A 19446-nucleotide genomic window follows, 5' to 3' on the forward strand; every position below is an offset into this window, starting at 1 on the left:
TGGGGACTGATCTGGATAATTATTCCGCCGAAAAATGAACTGGAAACTGATATGTGTATTAATTTATTTTTGGGAACTAAAATATCCAATTTTAAAATTTTTAAAAACTGATTTGAGTAATTACTCTAAATTTAAAAATCAAATATTGAAAGAATAGAAACTTCCATCAAAATAGCAACTAAAGTAAACAATTTTTTCATTCTCTTTTTTTTAATAGAACAAATTACTCATGTATATGAAAGTTCTGATATTAATAAAATAGATTTTAAAATACTAAAACAATATTTTTGGTAGGAGGGAGGGAGATTGAGATTTAAAGATTGGAACTAAATTTTTAGTCTTAAAACATTAAATTTATGTTCATATAGTACCTCCATAAGAAATTGAAAATTTTAAAGACGAAAACTAAAATTTTAATAACATTTATTTTCAAAAATATATTTATCCAACTTTTCAAATTCAAAGTTTAATCCACATATCCTTTTTTTTTATTTAAACGATGCCTCCTTCTCCTGCATCCCACCGCCACCACCAGCATCTTCGCCATGACAAGATGATCTCACCAATGACCTTCGATCATCCAACTTCACCTCCAGAACCACCACCACAACCACCATTGACATCAAGTGTAGCACAAATTTCGGCACTGAAACTACCACATTTGTAGCCTCCACCTCCGCCTACATCCCTCTCCCTCCAATGAAGCCCCACACCCTTTTCTCCGATCCTCGTTGTTAGAGAATCGTTCTCAGCTAGTTCTTCTAACTGAGATGGTTATATAGTGTTCTGACATATTCCAAATAATTTTTTTTTTATTATTCCTGAATATCTTCTGAAATTCATCATAGTGACAACCCCACAACTTGACTATATATCAACAGAGGAAGGAAGGCAGAAGATTTCTTGCAAATCTGAAGCATTAAGAAACAAAAAATTATTTTCGAAAATACAAATAAATTACCAAAGACAAAGAAAAAAAATTAAAACAAATAATTAACAATAGAAAGCGGTTTTCTTTTACAGAAAAATACAAAGATGAAAAGTAAAGGTACAATAGAAAGAAAGGATTAAAGTGACCATGATAAAATGTCTCGGTTCAACTTATAGTCATTGAAACAATGTAACATTTTTGTCTCTGCCACCGAAAAATATCATAAAAAAGAAAACCATACAAAGTAAAAGAGATATCTAAGTAATTTTATCTATTTCGATATTTGTATTTATCTTAATTCTTAAATCAAATTAGACACTGAAATATAATTTAGTGCTATATATTTTATACTAAATTCAATATAGAAATTTAATTTAATTTATATCTTTATTTTTCAGCATCAATCTCTCTTTCAAATGCAATCCAAAAATTTCCATATTTTTAAAATATTATGAATGCTTGAAGAAAATATAATATAAATCATAACCATAATAAGTATAAAAAAAAAATCATAACCATAACTCTTTAGAATCCTTCAATATCTATTAAGAATTTATTTTTTTAAAATTCATTTCATTAGTTTCAACATCTTTTTGACGCTGGTTTATTCCTTTTAGAAAATACCAAAATTGCATCAATAATTGAATTGTTGGTTTGACTTAATAAATTTTATAGGTTAATATAGTTCATGAGAAGAATTAATATTTATAGGCTAATATTTTATTCAAAAATAATGACAAAGAATATATATTTATGAAAAACTACCAAAAGTATCTATAAAGTTTACGAACGCTGAACAAAGTATCCATAAATTAAAAGTATCTATAAACTAAGGAAATTAATGATGTACCTATGGAAGGTAAATTTTGTATGACAAAAGTATCTAAACCCTAATTTTTTGTTAATTTTTTACTAAAATTTTCAAACTAACCTCACTCTCAACCTCAACTCACTTTTTCAACTTTTCATAACCCAACTTGTACCTTTAAAACCTTTGTCATGGAGTTTAAAACTACTCCTATAATAGACCAGGCCAAAATCAATGGTGGTGATGGTGGTAGAGGACTTCGACCGATTCCTAGCAGATAAATTTAGTATGGTGAGCTCTTTTCCATTTTTTTCGCCAATCCCTTCACACAAAGAAAGCCCTCAAATTAAGAAAAAAAGGAAAAAACAAATGAAACGATTAAAAATGTTCCTTTATGATTCTTTCTCTGATTCTTCATCGGTATTGATTGATTCTTTTGTTAATCTCGACGCTGCAATTCTCTGTTGCGTTATTATCCAAAATTTTCACCATAAAAGGTTCATTTCATCTGTTGTAGGAGTAGTTTTGGACTCCATGACAAGTTTTAAAGGTGCATGTTGAGTTATGGAAGATTTAAAAAGTGAGTTGAGGTTGAGGGTGGGGATAGTTTAGGAATTTTATTAAAAAAATAAACAAAAAATTGGGATTTGAATACTTTTGTCATACGGAACTCATCTTCCATGGGTACATCATTAATTTCCTTAGTTTATGTTAGAATTTGGTTGAATTAGTCCCACATTGCTTAGGATAGCAAATGGAGTGGGTGGCTTAGGCTATAAATATGAGGCTAAGTTCTCCATTTTTTTTGCACCAGTCGGAAACACTTAAAGCTTGTATCTGACTTTTCTTTTCCTCTATACCTTTTGATTAGAGAGTGTTGTGAGGTGTAGTTAAATATTTGCTTTGAGAGTGTGGGTGTACTGGGGTGCCGATGTTAAAGAGAAAGAAGTCTATGTGTTGTAACAATTTTCACATAGTGATATTCTCTGGTTGTCATTTGGCAACGGCCGTGGTTTTTTTCTCCAGTAATTGGAGTTTTCACGTTAAATTCTTGTGTTGTGATTGTGTCTATTTTATTTCTCTGTGAAAGGTATTTTCTCAAGGGGAAACGGTGTATTATTCCCAACAAGTGGTATTAGAGCTTCGGTTCGGTGTGATTTATTCTTAGTATGCTCTGTGGTTGTATCCTAGTCTGACCTTCTACATCAGAAAAGAATTTTGTCCTGTAGCTTCAGGTTGATCTTTGGTTGCTGTTGTTGTTGCTGGAAAGCAGTGTGACACTGTGAGAGTGCAGTTTGGAAAGGTTCTGGCTAAGAAAAGACTTGGTATTTAAGTGTGTCTATTGTGACCCACCTCTCTTTCCTGGGGACCCTTCCTAGTGCACGGTCTACAGTTGAGTTATACTATTCCATTATACGGTTGCAACAATGTTAGGATATTTAAGTGATGTAAAGCTTGAAATAGAAAAATTTGATGGAAGAATCAATTTTGGCTTGTGACAAATACAAGTCAAGGATGTGTTGATACAATCAGGTTTGCACAAGGCGTTGAAGATAAGAAGTATCCTCATGGTATTGCCGCACTGCCATGGATAAGGATAAGTTGTGGAAATCGGGTCCACAATTGCACACGGGCATTGGTTGGCATTGAGATGCAAGGTGTGTGACGGAGTTAGGTCGATGACTAAAGAACTTTTAGGAAAAGCCAATTTGGAAGTTGCACCATGCATTTTCAGCAAGATTTCGATCTGTACCAAGGCAAAATGCTTGGAGTGGTCTAATTCCAAGTGTGTATACTTTCATGGTGGAGTATGATAGTTCTCTGAACTATGATAGTCGGTATAGATAATGGCAGCAAAGAATTGTCGGTGTTGACTATGGAAGCTGAAGATGTGTGACTATTTCAATCAAGGTGGAGATTATTAGAATTTGGTTGAATTAGTCCCACGTTGCTTAGGATAGCAAATGGAGTGGGTGGCATAGGCTATAAATATGAGGCTAAGTTCTCTATATTTTTTTGTACCAGTCGAAAACACTTAAAGCTTGTATCTGACTTTTCTTTTCCTCTATACCTTTTGATTAGAGAGTGTTGTGAGGTGTAGTTAAATATTTGCTTTGAGAGTGTGGGTGTACTGGGATGCCGGTGTTAGAGAGAAAGAAGTCTATGTGTTGTAACAATTTTCACATAGTGATATTCTCTGGTTGTCATTTGGTAACGGCCGTGGTTTTTTTCTCCAGTAATTAGAGTTTCCACGTTAAATTCTTGTGTTGTGATTGTGTTTATTTTATTTCTTTGTAAAAGGTATTTTCTCAAGGAAAAGTAGTGTATTATTCCCAACAATTTATGGGTACTTTTGTTAGCGTTCGTAAATTTCATGGGTACTTTTGGTAGTTTTTCCTATATTTATTATCTCATGATGTATTAATTTAAGCAAAATTAAAAATAAAAAAATATAATTCTGAAATGTAAATTTTAGAAGTCTACCTTTTTTCTTTTATAAAGTAGTATAATTTTTGAAAGAACAAGAATTGATAATAGAATCTATGTTAAGAACTTTGGATCTTTTAAATTTTAAATTTTTATTTTAGAAAGTAAAGTATGATCTTTTATTATTTATTTCATAGATAAAATTAAGAAAAAATATAAAAAAACTATCGAAAGATGAAAGATTACACTTTATTGTTTAAAATAAAATTTAAAATTTAAAAAATTTAAATCCATGTTAAGATAAGAGTGAATTTTCACACTATGTGACTTCGTGACTTCATCCCATCTTATTTTATTTTATATAGACTCTTTTATTATTATCTTGAAATAATAAAAGAACTTCACCCTAATCCTACCAATAATATACCTGCCCTGTCCTGTAACCTTTTAAATTAATATTTTTTTATTAACTTATATATATATACTGAACGAATATGAATACTTAAATAGATATATCTATACCTCAATCTCATCTCCTTCTAAACATAAATTTATCTCAATTAAAATTTATTTTTGTACGGGTCGAATAATTATTCGTCCCAATTGAGTCGGATAGATATAGATTGTCCGTCATCTCTATTTGTTTTTAAAAAGAAAACAATGAAATTTAAAAATATATGAAGTGTTTTATGCTAAATTAATTTAAACGAAACTGCAAATTGACCTTGTCAAAATCGATATCTTTCTTTATTGTAATGATAGAAAGATAGAATTTGAATTCTAATCATCAGAGTTGTTTTATGTTGATTCAATATAGATATACTCGCATGCATTCTCATGGTTGTTTAGTATATCAATCAATAAAACCATTGAAACCAAATTGTCACTGTGATGCACTACTTGTCACTTTAATAGCACTATGACTTAGGCAAATCAAGCAAAAACTTTTCCATCTTTCATTAACAATGATTGTAAAAAAGGAGGCCAAGACAATATTTTAAGAAAAGTAATTTTCAAACATCCAAAAGAATAAAAGAAATCTCTATCAAAAGTCAATAGAATAGTAAGTTTTTTTTTCTTTATATTATATCTTTTTTTTTTCGTTAGTTTTAGAGTTTGACACACTCACATAAGCTAGCACGTACAAAATATAATTATGATATGACATATAATTTAAGACTTAAGAGTGTTCAGGATGGATGGATTTGAATTAAAAAAAAATTGAACCGAATAAAAAGAAAGGGAGTGTTGAGTTGGTTTATAAAAATAAATGAAATCAATTTTTATCTTTCACATGATATTAAATCAATTCTTATGAGAACTTATATTTTGATAGGATTTAAATAAATAAAGGAAGCAAATCCCAAAAAATCTGAAATCAAAAATTAATTTCTGATATTTAAAATAACGTAATATTTGATCTTATCATTAGATTGTTTTTAAAACAAAACTACAAACACATTGGATAAATTTGACTTTAGAGTTATTTTAAAACTTTAAGATAATTTGATTTAATTAAAATTTTAATAAAAGATGAAAGCAATTACCGCTAAATGCTAGCAAATTTATTCAGTCCGATATATCATATCTTTTTGGAAGTTCCAAAAACAATGTTTTTATACAAATTAAATCAACTCCAATTTAAATATTTTTTAATATAAAATTTAGAATCAAAACAAGAAAAAGATAAAGATCTCTCCCAGAATACAATTCAGAAAACATGAACACAAACAAATCACCCATTGTTCTCACTATAAATTTGTTTCTTTTATCAGCAACAAGAAGAAAATAATCTCGATGCAACCCTCTAAAGAAGTAGCTTCAACTGCTGCAAATTTCAACATGTTGAACCATCAACAACAATGCTTGAGGGGTATGCCTCAACAACAACAACCGCCAGTACCACAAATTCCAGTGCAATTCCAACAACAAAGAAACATTCTTCCAATCTATCAATCCGGAGTTTGTGCAAAGAAGATGCAACAATTTGTCCATTGCCAGCAGCGCCGGCCGGCCGACAACAACATTATCTTCTGGAAGAGATTTGTGGCCGAGCTTTTCGCTCCAAATGGTAAGAAGAGCTTCTGTTTCTCCTTGTATCCAGGAACAAAAATCAGAGCCAATTTTTCCCTTGGTAGTATGAAAAAATGTGATATATGCAAGAAGAATCCTGTTAATGGCTATGAAGCGTGTTTTGATGTTCTTCCAAGGCTTTTAAAGGTGAAATATGAAAGTGGACTATTGGAAGAGAGGCTTTTTACCGACATTCCCGGCGAATTCAGAGACCCTTCTGGCTACATTGTTCTGGTCTGTAAGAAAGCAAGAAGAGAAAGCTTGTTCGACAAGTTTCGCGTCGTCCACGAAGGTTCCATTCGAATAGTCTTCTCCCCTTACATCAAGATATGTTCTTGGGAATTCTGCGTGACGCACCACGAAGTGTTCATTAGCAGAAGCCATTTGGTTCCTAATGTGAATCAAATTGGTGATGCCATATCAAAGTTCCAGAATTTCGCAGCCAATAATAATGACAACAATAATGTTACTGCTGAGGAGTTTCAAGAAAGTAGCAATAAGTTGGTTGCAGTAACACAAGAATTGGCTAAGAAATTGGAAGTTCCAATGCTTGATGATTATTCGGGGTTTGCTAAGAGCTATGTTAGGTGCCTTCAATTAGCAGAAGTTGGGAACTTGATGAAAGACGTGATTGATTTCAGCATACGGAATAAGATTGGACCTATCGAGAGCTTGGCCAAATTTCCCAAGAAACCTAGAATTGGTGATCATGGTGAAGATCAATTGCAGCAACAACAGCAGCATCAAAACGGGAATCATGATTTGAATAATGGTGGTAGGAACAATGGACACACACCTGGTATGCAAATTGGTTCTTCTAGCAATGGTACCTTAGCCACGTCAAGCACTGTTCAGATTCATAATTCAGTTGATTCTAGAGTTCAAAATTCAGTGAATGGTGAAGAGAATGCTCCGATTCAGCCCCCTAATTCCCTCCCATAACTGGTGTAGCGGCGTGCAACTGATTTTGGATTTAATTCCTCTGAAATAATGCGACTTTTAAATGGATCCATCGATTGATAGAATTTGGTAAGATTTTTTTATTAAAATAAAATAAAAAAATTTATTATTTTCTAAAATTCTATTTTTTAACTTTAATTTTTCAAATACGATTTTTTTTATTTAGGGCGAGTCGCCGCACCCGGTAAACTCTATGTTTTTTTTATAGAATTCGCTTAATTGCCGGCGAACTCTATCCCTAGCGAATTGCACTTCAATTTTTTTCAAAACCCACCAAATTCAAATTTTTAAGTTATTATTCTTGTGTATTCTTGTGTATTTCTATGTACACTTGAGACGATGATAATAGTTGTCATTGTTTATTGTAAAACTTAAAAGTTTGAGTTAACAACTTTTTTTGAATATTAAATAAAATTGTATTTAAAAAATTAAAATTATAAAATAGATTTTTAAAAAATAATAAATTTTTTATTTTATTTAAAAAAAATCCAAATTTAGTATCTTTATTTAGTATTTTATACTCTTCTAACAATAAATAATATAGCTATATTTTTTGTAGCCTCAAATTTTTTGTTATAATTTAGCTCAAATAGTATAACAATAATAAAATTTTATACATAAATCAAGCAATTTTATTTATGTTTAAATTTTTATTTATCATTTTATCTAAAATAATTATATCGTGATTTAGAGAGTTGAGTTTTATATTAGTTATGATTAAGATGCTTATAAATTTTTAATGCTTATTAATGTTAACACGTTGACATTGACATATCCAATTAATTAATTTGCAAACGGATACTTTGTAGATGTATGTTTTTCAAATAAGATTGGAATTAACTGGTTTAATTCATAAATTGAACCCTTTATTTTAGGAATTTTTTTATAGTTTAGTCTCAAAGTGGTTCCTAAACTTATATTTCTCAAAGTGATCTCTAAAATTAATAATTACTTAAATTCGTCTTTAAATTTATACTCCAAGATTTATAATAGTCGTTAAAATAATTTTTTTGTCTTTGAAATTGTTATCCGGGACTCATAATAGTCCCTAAAAAAATTTTCGTCCATCCTTAGAATTAGAAAGGAATAAAACGACGTCGTTTTATATTTAAAAAAAAAAATACAACCCTCTCCCCTCTCCCGATTTCCTTTTTCCTTTCCTCTTCCCCAATCCTTTTTCCCTTTTCCTTTCCCTTCCTTTTCCCAATCATTTTTCACTTTTCCTTTTCCTTTCCATTTTCAGTTCCCTTCTTCCTTTCCCTTTCACACTTTCTTTTTCCTTCCCCACCCCTCTCAGTTCTCCTTCCTCTTTTTCTACCCCTACCCTTTTCCCTTCCCCTTCCCCTTCCTTAATCCTAGTTTTCCTTCTCCATTTCTTTCTATGGTTCCTTTTTTCTTTTCTAATTTTTTCTCTCTTTTTCTTTCACGCTCTCCTTCTCTTTACCCAATTCATCCCCAATTTTTCTTTTTTTTTTCTTTCTCTTTTCCTAATAACTGTCAATAAGAAACAGTATTTTGTAACTGTTTAAGTAACTCAAAAGAAACAAAATAATAATTTGTTAATTCACAGAGAGAGATAATAGAAGATGAAAAGAATTACAGAAGGCAAACTTCCTGCGGACGTTACCTCTCTTGCCGCCGTCTCCACCTTTCGTTAATTTATTTTTGGGCCACTGTGGCACCTCCTCTCGTGCATGTGCTTCTGCTTTCCTCTGTTCCGGTGGCCTGCTTCTTCCTTCTACTCCGCCGATCTGCTCTGCGTCTTCTTCTCCCATTTATTCTTTTTTTGGGTACTTATATTTTAATTTTTGTTGTTGATCGATGTGATGTTGTTGCATATTTATTATTGCAACTGCTATGATTTATAAAAATTTTTGTTATTTAAATTAAATTATTGGCTTGAGCATGATTATCGGATGTCTACATAAACTAATATGAATTTGATAGTTTAATTATTGTTTGTAATAATGATGTTGTTGTTGTTACTGTGAATTTGAAGAAGAAGAAGAATAAAAGGGTGAAGAAGAAAATCGGTGAAGATAATTGGGGATTATATTTTTTATATATAAATACAAAACGACGTCGAGTTGGAGTTTAGGATTTATTTTTTTAAGTATAAATATAAAACGATGTCGTTTCAGTCTTTCCGATGATAAGGATGGACGAAAATTATTTTAGAGACTACTATGAGTCTCAGAGTATAAGTTTGGGGACGAATTTAAGTAATTATTAATTTTAGGATCACTTTGAAACTCGAATGCAACTTCAGGGACCACTTTGAGACTTAACTCATTTTTTTATAATAAAATAAAAAAATTTCGCCAAATAAATTATTCGGGGTTTAAATTCCGGAATATGTTTTGTTTTTTGGAATTTCAACTAATTTCATCACGCTTCTAGCAAACCTTATTATTTTTGTAAGATTTGGCAATCTTGACGAATTTCACTAGCCGTTTCATAAATATTAGACTGGGTGAGAAAAAATAATAGCAACTATTATCATTGTCTTTAGAGTACATAGAAGTATATAAAAATACACAGGAATAAGTCGTATTTTTTTGGAAATAATGATTTTTTTTAATTTATAACAGAAAAAAATTCTTGTTAAATATAATTTAGTCATGTGTACCTATGTATTTCTGGAGACCATGATAATGGTTGCCATTGATGCTGGCGATGTTGTAGAAGTCGTGCTTGTTATATGTGTACCTTTATGTACTCTCATGTACTCTTAGAAATGATGATAATGACGTAGCAATTTGAGTTTTGTTCTTAGCCAGTTTTTAAAGAGAAGAGTAAACTACCATTTCTACCCATAAAAGTTGAGCTGCTGACAAATCTACCCACGAAAAAAAGAAATTATCTAATGTACCATCAAAAATGACATCCGTGGGATGAAACTAACCAAATGTTATTCCGGTGTTGACTCCGTTAGTGACGCTCCTTACGTGGCACACATCACAGCATTATGTGGCCTGGGGGCTTCATACGTGGATATTGTAATTTATTTTGTTTTAAAATATAATTGATAGTTAATTTTTAAAAAAAAAAAAATTAGAAATCAAGAGTTAGCATACGTATACTTGTTCGCGCGTCTCACAAAACAGAGGTCAGAGCCCTAGGAGAAGCAAACTGTTCTTCTTCTTCACTCGAAGAAAACGTTCCGTCCCATTTGTGTGTGGGTTAGCTACTGACGATAATCTCTGTATTGAAGATAAGGTGCTTGTTGGTATGAAACATCTCACCTATTGGAAGTGCGTGGTGTCATCCATAGGTAAGTAATAATCTTTTATCTCCCTGTTATCAATTTTTAGATTTTGGATGCATGGTTGTGGATATGGGATTTTGATTAGGGTTTGTTTGTATTGGCTATGATGTGGTTGTGAATTGATTTTGTTTTCTGTGCATGTCTATTTACAGATGGCTACCATCTACATTACGTTGGTTATTAGTCACAGAAAAAAATTTGAAAAAGGTGATGATGGCAAACTGGCATACATTGGGGGTGAAAAAATTAAGATTGAACGAGTGAATGTGGATACCTTAAATAAGTTCTTTATAAATGACTTAGTAAAGGATATAAGGTACACTGATGTGAGCGAGTTTTACTGGCTGGATCCTGGAAAGGAGTTGGATGGTGGGTTGAAGTTTTTTAGACTTGACATGGATGTGGTGACATGTATGAAGCAGACATTGCTAATGGGAGGAGAATCGATGTGTTCACTGAGTATCCAGTTAACCTTCCTGAGTTCACAGAAGAAAACAATAATCTTGAACCAGATGTTGAGATTTTAACTATTACTAGGACCCCAGTTAAGCACAGACCCAAACACTGTACTAGAAAAACCCCAACCCCAAAGAAGAAGGGAAATAGACTATTGAAGTTAAGTGAAATAGAAGGAGGTAATTTTCACAACAATGACCCTGGCATGCCTAGACTGGATGCCAAACACAAGATGATGTGCTGGACAAAGATCTCCAACCTACCACAAAAAGTACACAATAACCAGAAGTAACCAGTGATCAACCAAATGTACCAATGCAATTACCAAAAGTAACCTTCCAAGAGCCACCAAGCACCATTCAACCCCCAAATGCACCCACCCAACCCAATTTACCTACATATCAACCCCCTCTATACCGTCACAACCATTAGAGAAGACTCCTCCATACCCTCAACCATCACATATACCAGTTGCAAGTGAAGAAACTAGACACCAAAATCCAATTTCTATAGAGTCAGTTACTCCCATACTTGATAAAAACAATGTAGAATTTGTTGAGGTTTTTATACAATACATTCCAACAGCTTTGTAATGAACCGGACTCTCAAGAGCATAGCATCCAAAATGAGGAGGAAACACCCGGTGAAGGAGGTCAACCCAGCAGTTCATAGCCCAAACTAGATATAAACCCAGAACTTGGTGGTAGGAGTCAAAAGAAAAGGAAGAGACGGTCAACATTGAGGCCTCCTCCATCAGGAAAAACCTTCATACTTAAGCAGGATCCAAATAAGAATCCTTCAATTTGTATACCTGTGGAGGGTGAAGATATGTCGGAGGCATGTGCAGGCATGCACTGTTATGAGTTGGAAGAGTTGGATTCTGTTGCAAGTGATAATGAAAATAGTCAGTAAGCATCATTTCCTTAAGCGAATGTAGATGCTCCAGTTAGGAAAGTAAGATTGGAGCTAGGCATAGGGTTTGAAAATCTAAAACATTTCAAGAAGGTAGTTAGGAAGTTCAACATCAACATAGGCCGAAGCATATTCTTTCCAAGAGTGGATTCAACCAGGTGTAAGGCCATATATTATAATGACGATTGTCCATGGTAGATATACTGTACAAAAATGTGGTATCCATTAAGCTTTCAAATGAAGATGTTTGTCAATGAACATACATGCAGCAGAGTTAATAAGAATAAATCTGCAGATGCAAAGTAGGTTGTTGAGGAGTTTGAGGATAAGATTTGTGATCATTCAGACATGAGCCAAAGGCAAGCACAAGACTTTTCCATGAAAGAGTATGATGTAATAGTCAATGAAAGGAAGATATACAGGGCTATGGTAAAGGCAAAAGAAAGAATTAAAGGGTCAGAAATAGCTTATTATGCACTTCTTAGGGACTATTCCAATGAAGTTATAAGGACCAACCCTGGTTCTATTGTAAGGGTCAGCACTGATTATGTTGAAGGGACTGGACATAAATTCAAAAGGATATACATATGTTTAGAAGGTTGTAAAAAGGGATTTTCGGTTGACTGCCGGCCTTTCATAGGGTTAGATGGTACTTTTCTAAAGGTTACTATCCTGGACAGTTGTTGACTGCTATCGGCCACGATGCCAACAATCATATATACCCTATATCATATGCAGTTGTAGAATGCGAATGCAAGGATAGTTGGAAGTGGTTTCTGGAACTCCTCCAAGAAGACCTAGGTGACGCAGCAATCAATAGATTCAACTTCATATCAAACATGCATAAGGTAATTAGTGACTTCTTATTCTTCAGAAGCACATCACAGATTTTGTGCTATGCACATATGGCAAAATTTTAGAAAATATTGGAGGATACAGAACTGAAAATGGCAATGTGGAGATGTGCCATGGCCACAACCTCTCAAGAGTTCACTATTGTCATTGATAGGATAACATTGATTAATCCCCATGCTTGGGAGTATCTGAACAGGATCCCCCCGAATCAATAGAGTAGGTCTGGTTTTAGCAAATACCCAAAATCTGACAATTACACGAACAACAATTGCGAATCATTCAATTCTAGGATCAAGAAAATGAGAGAAAAAGCCTATTATAACTATGCTAGAAGAGGTGATGTGTTATATGATGAGCATCATTGCTAGAAACAAGAAGGCCTTGGTGGGATGTAACAGAGTCATCACTCCTGTGTAGCAGAGTAGGCTGGAGAAAGAGAAGAGGGAGAGCAACAAGTGGAGGTCATTTTCCACTAGAGATTATCCTGGACATATATATGAAGTACAGTGCTTGTCACACAAGATTTTGGTGGATATTGAAAAGAGGACTTATAGTTGCATATTTTGGCAACTGACTGGGTTGTCCTGCAGGCATGCATGTGTTGCCCTTTCATACCAGAATAGGAAACCAGAGGAACATTCACATAACTGGCTCTCTATGGGGGCATATAATAGCAAATACCAGTTTGTTATCCACCCTGTTCTAAGTCAAGAATACTGGCAGCATATTGATCTACCTCCTATATTACCCCCAATATACAAGAAGCAAATTGGGAGACCAAAGTTGAAAAGAGACAAAAAGAACGACAGACCAAAAGAATCCACCCCAAATCTTCATAGGGCTCCCAAAAAATATGGCCCCATCATCTGCAAGTATTGTCTAAAGGTATACCATACTTCACACCCTTACATTATTTGTATGTTGAATGTCCATGTTTATTTTCATGCCATCTGTATTGCAGACTAGACACAACAGTCGTAGCTGTTCCAAGAAGAATGAGACAATGGCTGGGAGTGCTGGAGAACAAACTTCAAGTCAACACCCTTCTACTGGTGGGGCTACTGTGGATGATAAAGAAGAGACAACAAGACTGGAGGAGATGTTCTGAGAGAAAACACTAGAAGATGTTGAAGCAGCAGCATCTCAACCCCTCCCCAACAGTGAGTCTAGTAATATCTTTTACAACTTTATTTTATAAGTTATTTTTAATTATGATACTCATATATACCAATTGTGGCAGGAAACTCCTCCAGTTTCTCAACCTGTTCCCGATCCAGTAATGCCTCTTTCAGTTAGGCCACCAACTATAAAAAAACTCTCCAAGAAGAGGAAGAATCTGAAAAGACCACCACCAACTACTCAGCAACCACCATGTGCTCAGACTATTGTCAGGACACCAACACCAAATGTGCCATCATCAGTTAGTCCATCACCTCCAACTTCTCATGTACACCCACTTTGTGACACCTCAAATCATGCAAGCTGCCTCTTAGAGCACTACTTCAAGGTTCATGGACTTTATGTCAACTCCCGCCATTAGAGGATCAAGCTCAACTAGGTGGCTGCATCCAGTCTTCCATCCACCAGCAAAAAAAGGGTCAACAACTGCACACTTAAAAGAAGGAGCAAGCAGAAGCAGCAACTCTACTCCAAATCCATGAAGCAAGTGTGTTTATATTATGTTATTTTATTGGATCTGTAGTTTATGTTATAATTGTTGGATATGTCACATACTTTACTCTATTTTGCTTATGTTTTAGTTTTTGGTATGGATTCATAATTGATGAGCGGATATTTTATACGCTTTTTGGGGGTAATTTCATGTAGATTTTAGTATGTTTTAATTAGTTTTTAGTAGAATATTATTAGTTTTTAGGCAAAAATCATATTTCTGGACTTTACTATGAGTTTGTGTGTTTTTCTGTGATTTCAGGTATTTTCTGGCTGAAATTGAGGGAGCTGAGCAAAAATCTGAGTTAGGCTGAAAAAGGACTGCTGATGTTGTTGGATCCTGACCTCCCTGCACTCGGAATGGATTTTTTGGAGCTACAGGAGTCCAATTGGCGCGCTCTCAACGGGGTTGGAAAGTAGACATCCAGGGCTTTCCAGCAATATATAATAGTCTATACTTTACGCGAAGAAAGACGACGTAACTTGGCGTTGAACGCCAAGTACATGCTTCTGTCTGGAGTTAAACGCCAGAAAAACGTCATGATCCGGAGTTGAATGCCCAAAACACGTTATAACTTGGAGTTCAACTCCAAAAAAGGCCTCAACTCGTGGATAGCTTTAGTCTCAGCCCCAGCACACACCAAGTGGGCCCCAGAAGTGGATTTCTGCACCAATTATCTTAGTTTACTCACATTCTGTAAACCTAGGCTACTAGTTTACTATTTAAACAACTTTTAGAGATTTATCATGTACCTCATGACATTTTCAGATCTGAATTACATACTTTTTGACGGCATGAGTCTCTAAACTCCATTGTTGGGGGTGAGGAGCTCTGCAGCGTCTCGATGATTTAATACAATTCCTTTGTTTTCCATTCAAACACGCTTGTTCTTATCTAAGATGTTCATTCGCGCTTAATTATGGAGGAGGTGATGATCCGTGACACTCATCACCTTCCTCAATCCATGAACGTGTACCTGACAACCACCTCCGTTCTACATCAGATTGAATGAGTATCTCTTAGATTCCTTAATCAGAATCTTCGTGGTATAAGCCGGATTGATGGCGGCATTCATGAGAATCCGGAAAGTTTAAACCTTATCTGTGGTATTCCGAGTAGGATTCTGGGATTGAATGACTGTGACGAACTTCAAACTCCTGAGGGCTGGGCGTTAGTGACAGACACAAAAGAATCAATGGATTCTATTCCAACCTGATTGAGAATCGACAGATGATTAGCCGTGTTGTGACAGAGCATAGGAACGTTTTCACTGAGAGGATGGGAAGTAGCCATTGACAACGGTGACACCCTACATAGAGCTTGCCATGGAAGGGACCTTGCGTGTGGGAAAAGGATTTCAAGGAAAAGTAGAAATTCAAAGGACAACGCATCTCCAAAACTCCAACATATTCTCCATTATTGCACACCAAGTAACGATTTGATTCTCTCTTATTTTTCTAATAATTTTAAATACTTTGACTTCTTACAATTAAATCCAAATAATCTTATTGGCCTCCTGACTAAGATTAATAAAATAAACATTGATTGCTTCAAACCAATAATCTCCGTGGGATCGACCCTTACTCACGTAAGGTATTACTTGGACGACCCAGTGCACTTGCTGGTTAGTTGTGCGAATTACAAATTCGTGCACCAAGTTTTTGGCGCCGTTGCCGGGGATTGTTGAGTCTGAACAATTGAAGGCTTATTTTATTTCTTAGATTAGGAATAATTTATTTTTGTTGTTATAGAGTCATTAAATTTTGATAGGATAGTTTCTTTTCAAAAATATTATTTTTCTTAATTAATTGTTAATTTTTCGTGAGTTTAGTGTCTTATTCTAAGTTTGGTGTTAATTGCATATTTTATATTTTCTTTAAAATTTTCGTGTTAGTGTTCTTGGTTCTTCCTTGATCTTCAGGTTGTTCTTGTTCATTTTTCTTGATTGATCTTTAATTTTTCTTGTTCTGTGTCTTTTCTTGTTTTTCTTATACTAATCCAAAGCATTAGTCTTCTAAAAGGAATATACCCATTCAGAATAATTGTTACCTTTTCTGCCCATTTGGCTAGAATATTGGTTTATATTCTTGATGAGGGAGCACCAATACTTTTGAAAATCTTTTTCAAAAATAATTTCTCTTTGATTTAATCTTGTGCCAAACTTTAAGTTTGGTGTTTTCTTGTTAATCTTTTTATAATTTTCGAAAATTTTATTAAAGTTTTCTAAAAATTTTAAGTTTGGTGTTCTTCCTTTTGTTCTTGGTGTTCTTGTGAATCTTCGAGGTGTTCTTGAGTTTTTCTTGTGTCTTGATCTTAAAATTTTTAAGTTTGGTGTTCCTTGGTGTTTTTCCTCCAAAAATTTTCGAAAATAAGGAGCATTAGATCTAAAAAATTTTAAGTCCTGTGCCTTTTGTGTGTTTTTCTCTTTCATCATAAAATTCAAAATTCAAAAAAAAATTTTATTTTCTAACTAATTTTGAACTTCATTTTTTGAAAATTTTCTATAAAAATTCAAATTTCAATTTCAAAATATTTCCAATTTCTTTTATTTATTTCGTTTTTTTTTATTTTAATTTAAAAAAAAATCAACATATAAATTATCTCTTGTATTCCATCATGGAAGCAAGTAGGAATGAACAGTCCAAGAGGACTTTGGGGTCATATGCTAACCCCACTACTGCTTCATATGGGAGTAGTATCTGTATACCCTCCATTGGAGTTAGTAGCTTTGAGTTGAATCCTCAGCTCATTATCATGGTGCAGCAAAACTGTCAGTATTCTGGTCTTTCACATGAAGAACCTACAGAGTTTCTGGCACAATTTTTACAAATTGCTGACACAGTACATGATAAGGAAGTAGATCAGGATGTCTACAGATTATTACTGTTTCCATTTGCTGTAAAAGATCAAGCTAAGAGATGGTTAAATAACCAGCCTAAGAACAGCATAAAAACATGGAAACAGCTGTCAGAAAAATTCCTGGATCACTATTTCCCTCCAAAACGGATGACACAGCTAAGGCTAAGCATCCAAGGCTTCAAACAAGGAGATAATGAATCCCTTTATGATGCCTGGGAGAGATATAGAGAGATGCTAAGAAAATGCCCCTCTGAGATGTTTTCAGAATTGGTGCAATTAGACATCTTCTACTATGGGCTTACAGAAAAAGCTCAGATTTCTCTAGACCACTCAGCTGATGGATCTATACATATGAGAAAAACAATTGAAGAAGCTCAAGAGCTTATTGATACAGTTGCCAGGAATCAACATCTGTACCTAAGCACTGAATCTTCCATGAAAGAAGAAGCTAAAACAGTAACTGCTGAGCTCAGTCCGGTGGATCAGGCCAATGAATTCAATCAGCAATTAGACTTTCTAACTCAGCAGCTAGCTGAATTCAAGGAAATATTACAGGAAACAAGAATGGCTAACAGGAATATGGAAGTACAATTAAAGCAGACAGAAAAGCAACTGTCAAAACAAATAGCAGAAGAATGTCAAGCAGTTCAATTAAGAAGTGGGAAAATATTAAATACCTCACTTCAAAGCAGCAGGAAACCAAGAATTGAACAATTGGCTACTCAAAATCCTTCTGAGGATAACCAGAGCCCAGAGAGGAATAAAGCTGGCGCTGAACGCCCAGACCATGCTCATTCCTGGCGTTCAACGCCAGAAACAAGCATGGATCCGGCGTTGAACGCCCAAAGGGAACATGGTCCTGGCGTTCAAACGCCAGTAACAAGCAAGGAGGTGGCATCTAACGCCACTCCAGCTTCCACCCCTGGTATTCAAATGCCAGTGGGGGATCAGTCACATACAAGTGCTGATGACAACCCTTCTAAAAAGGCTTCCCAACCCACTCCTGTAGGTAATAAACCTACAGCAACTAAGGTTGAGGAATATGGTGCACGAAATTGTGAACAATACTTTTCACAACTCTCATAATCCCCGGTAATGAACCCCAAAAACGTGGTGTTCAATACCATGGCATAAACACAACTTCGCACAACTAACCAGCAAGTGCACTGGGTCGTCCAAGTAATAAACCTTACGCGAGTAAGGGTCGATCCCACGGAGATTGTTGGTATGAAGCAAGCTATGGTCATCTTGTAAATCTTAGTCAGGCAAACTCAAATGGATATGGGTGATAAACGAAATAAACATAAAGGTAAAGATAGAGATACTTATGTAATTCATTGGTGGGAATTTCAGATAAGCGTATGAAGATGCTGTGTCCCTTCGTCTCTCTGCTTTCCTACTATCTTCATCCAATCCTTCTTACTCCTTTCCATGGCAAGCTTAAGCAAGGGTTTCACCGTTGTCAGTGGCTACCTCCCATCCTCTCAGTGGAAATGTTCAACGCACCCTGTCACGGGACGGCTATCCATCTGTCGGTTCTCGATCAGGCCGGAATAGAATCCAGTGATTCTTTTGCGTCTGTCACTAACGCCCCGCCTTCAGGAGTTTGAAGCACGTCACAGTCATTCAATCATTGAATCCTACTCAGAATACCACAGACAAGGTTAGACCTTCCGGATTCTCAGGGTTCTCATGATGAGTGAGGTCTCTTGTGTGCTCCATCCTCTTCTTAGTGATGGGCTTGTCCTCATCAATGGGGATGTCTCCCTCTATGTCAACTCCAACTGAATAACAGAGGTGACAAATGAGCTGAGGAAAGGCTAACCTTGCCAAGGTAGAGGACTTGTCTGCCACCTTATAAAGTTCTTGGGCTATAACCTCATGAACTTCTATTTCTTCTCCAATCATGATGCTATGAATCATGACAGCCCGGTCTATAGTAACTTCGGACCGGTTGCTAGTGGGAATGATTGAGCGTTGGATAAACTCCAACCATCCCCTACCCACGGGCTTGAGGTCATGCCTTCTCAATTGAACTGGCTTCCCTCTTGAATCTATCTTCCATTGGGCGCCCTCTTCACATATGACTGTAAGGACTTGGTCCAACCTTTGATCAAAGTTGACCCTTCTAGTGTAAGGATGTTCATCTCCTTGCATCATGGGCAAGTTGAATGCCAACCTTACATTTTTCGGACTAAAATCCAAGTATTTCCCCCGAACCATAG

General features: G+C 34.9%; 1 protein-coding gene across 1 annotated transcript; it reads left to right on the forward strand.

Annotated features, from left to right (window-relative positions):
• The first annotated feature begins 5963 nt into the window (after positions 1-5963).
• Positions 5964-7181, forward strand: LOC112701321 (transcriptional corepressor SEUSS-like). The gene has a single exon (XM_025752095.1). It carries the CDS (start codon positions 5964-5966, stop codon positions 7179-7181), a length of 1218 nt encoding a protein of 405 aa, XP_025607880.1.
• The last annotated feature ends 12265 nt before the right edge of the window (positions 7182-19446 follow it).

This window comes from Arachis hypogaea, chromosome 7 (genome assembly GCF_003086295.3).
Source record: "Arachis hypogaea cultivar Tifrunner chromosome 7, arahy.Tifrunner.gnm2.J5K5, whole genome shotgun sequence".
In the NCBI taxonomy this organism is placed as follows: domain Eukaryota; kingdom Viridiplantae; phylum Streptophyta; class Magnoliopsida; order Fabales; family Fabaceae; genus Arachis; species Arachis hypogaea.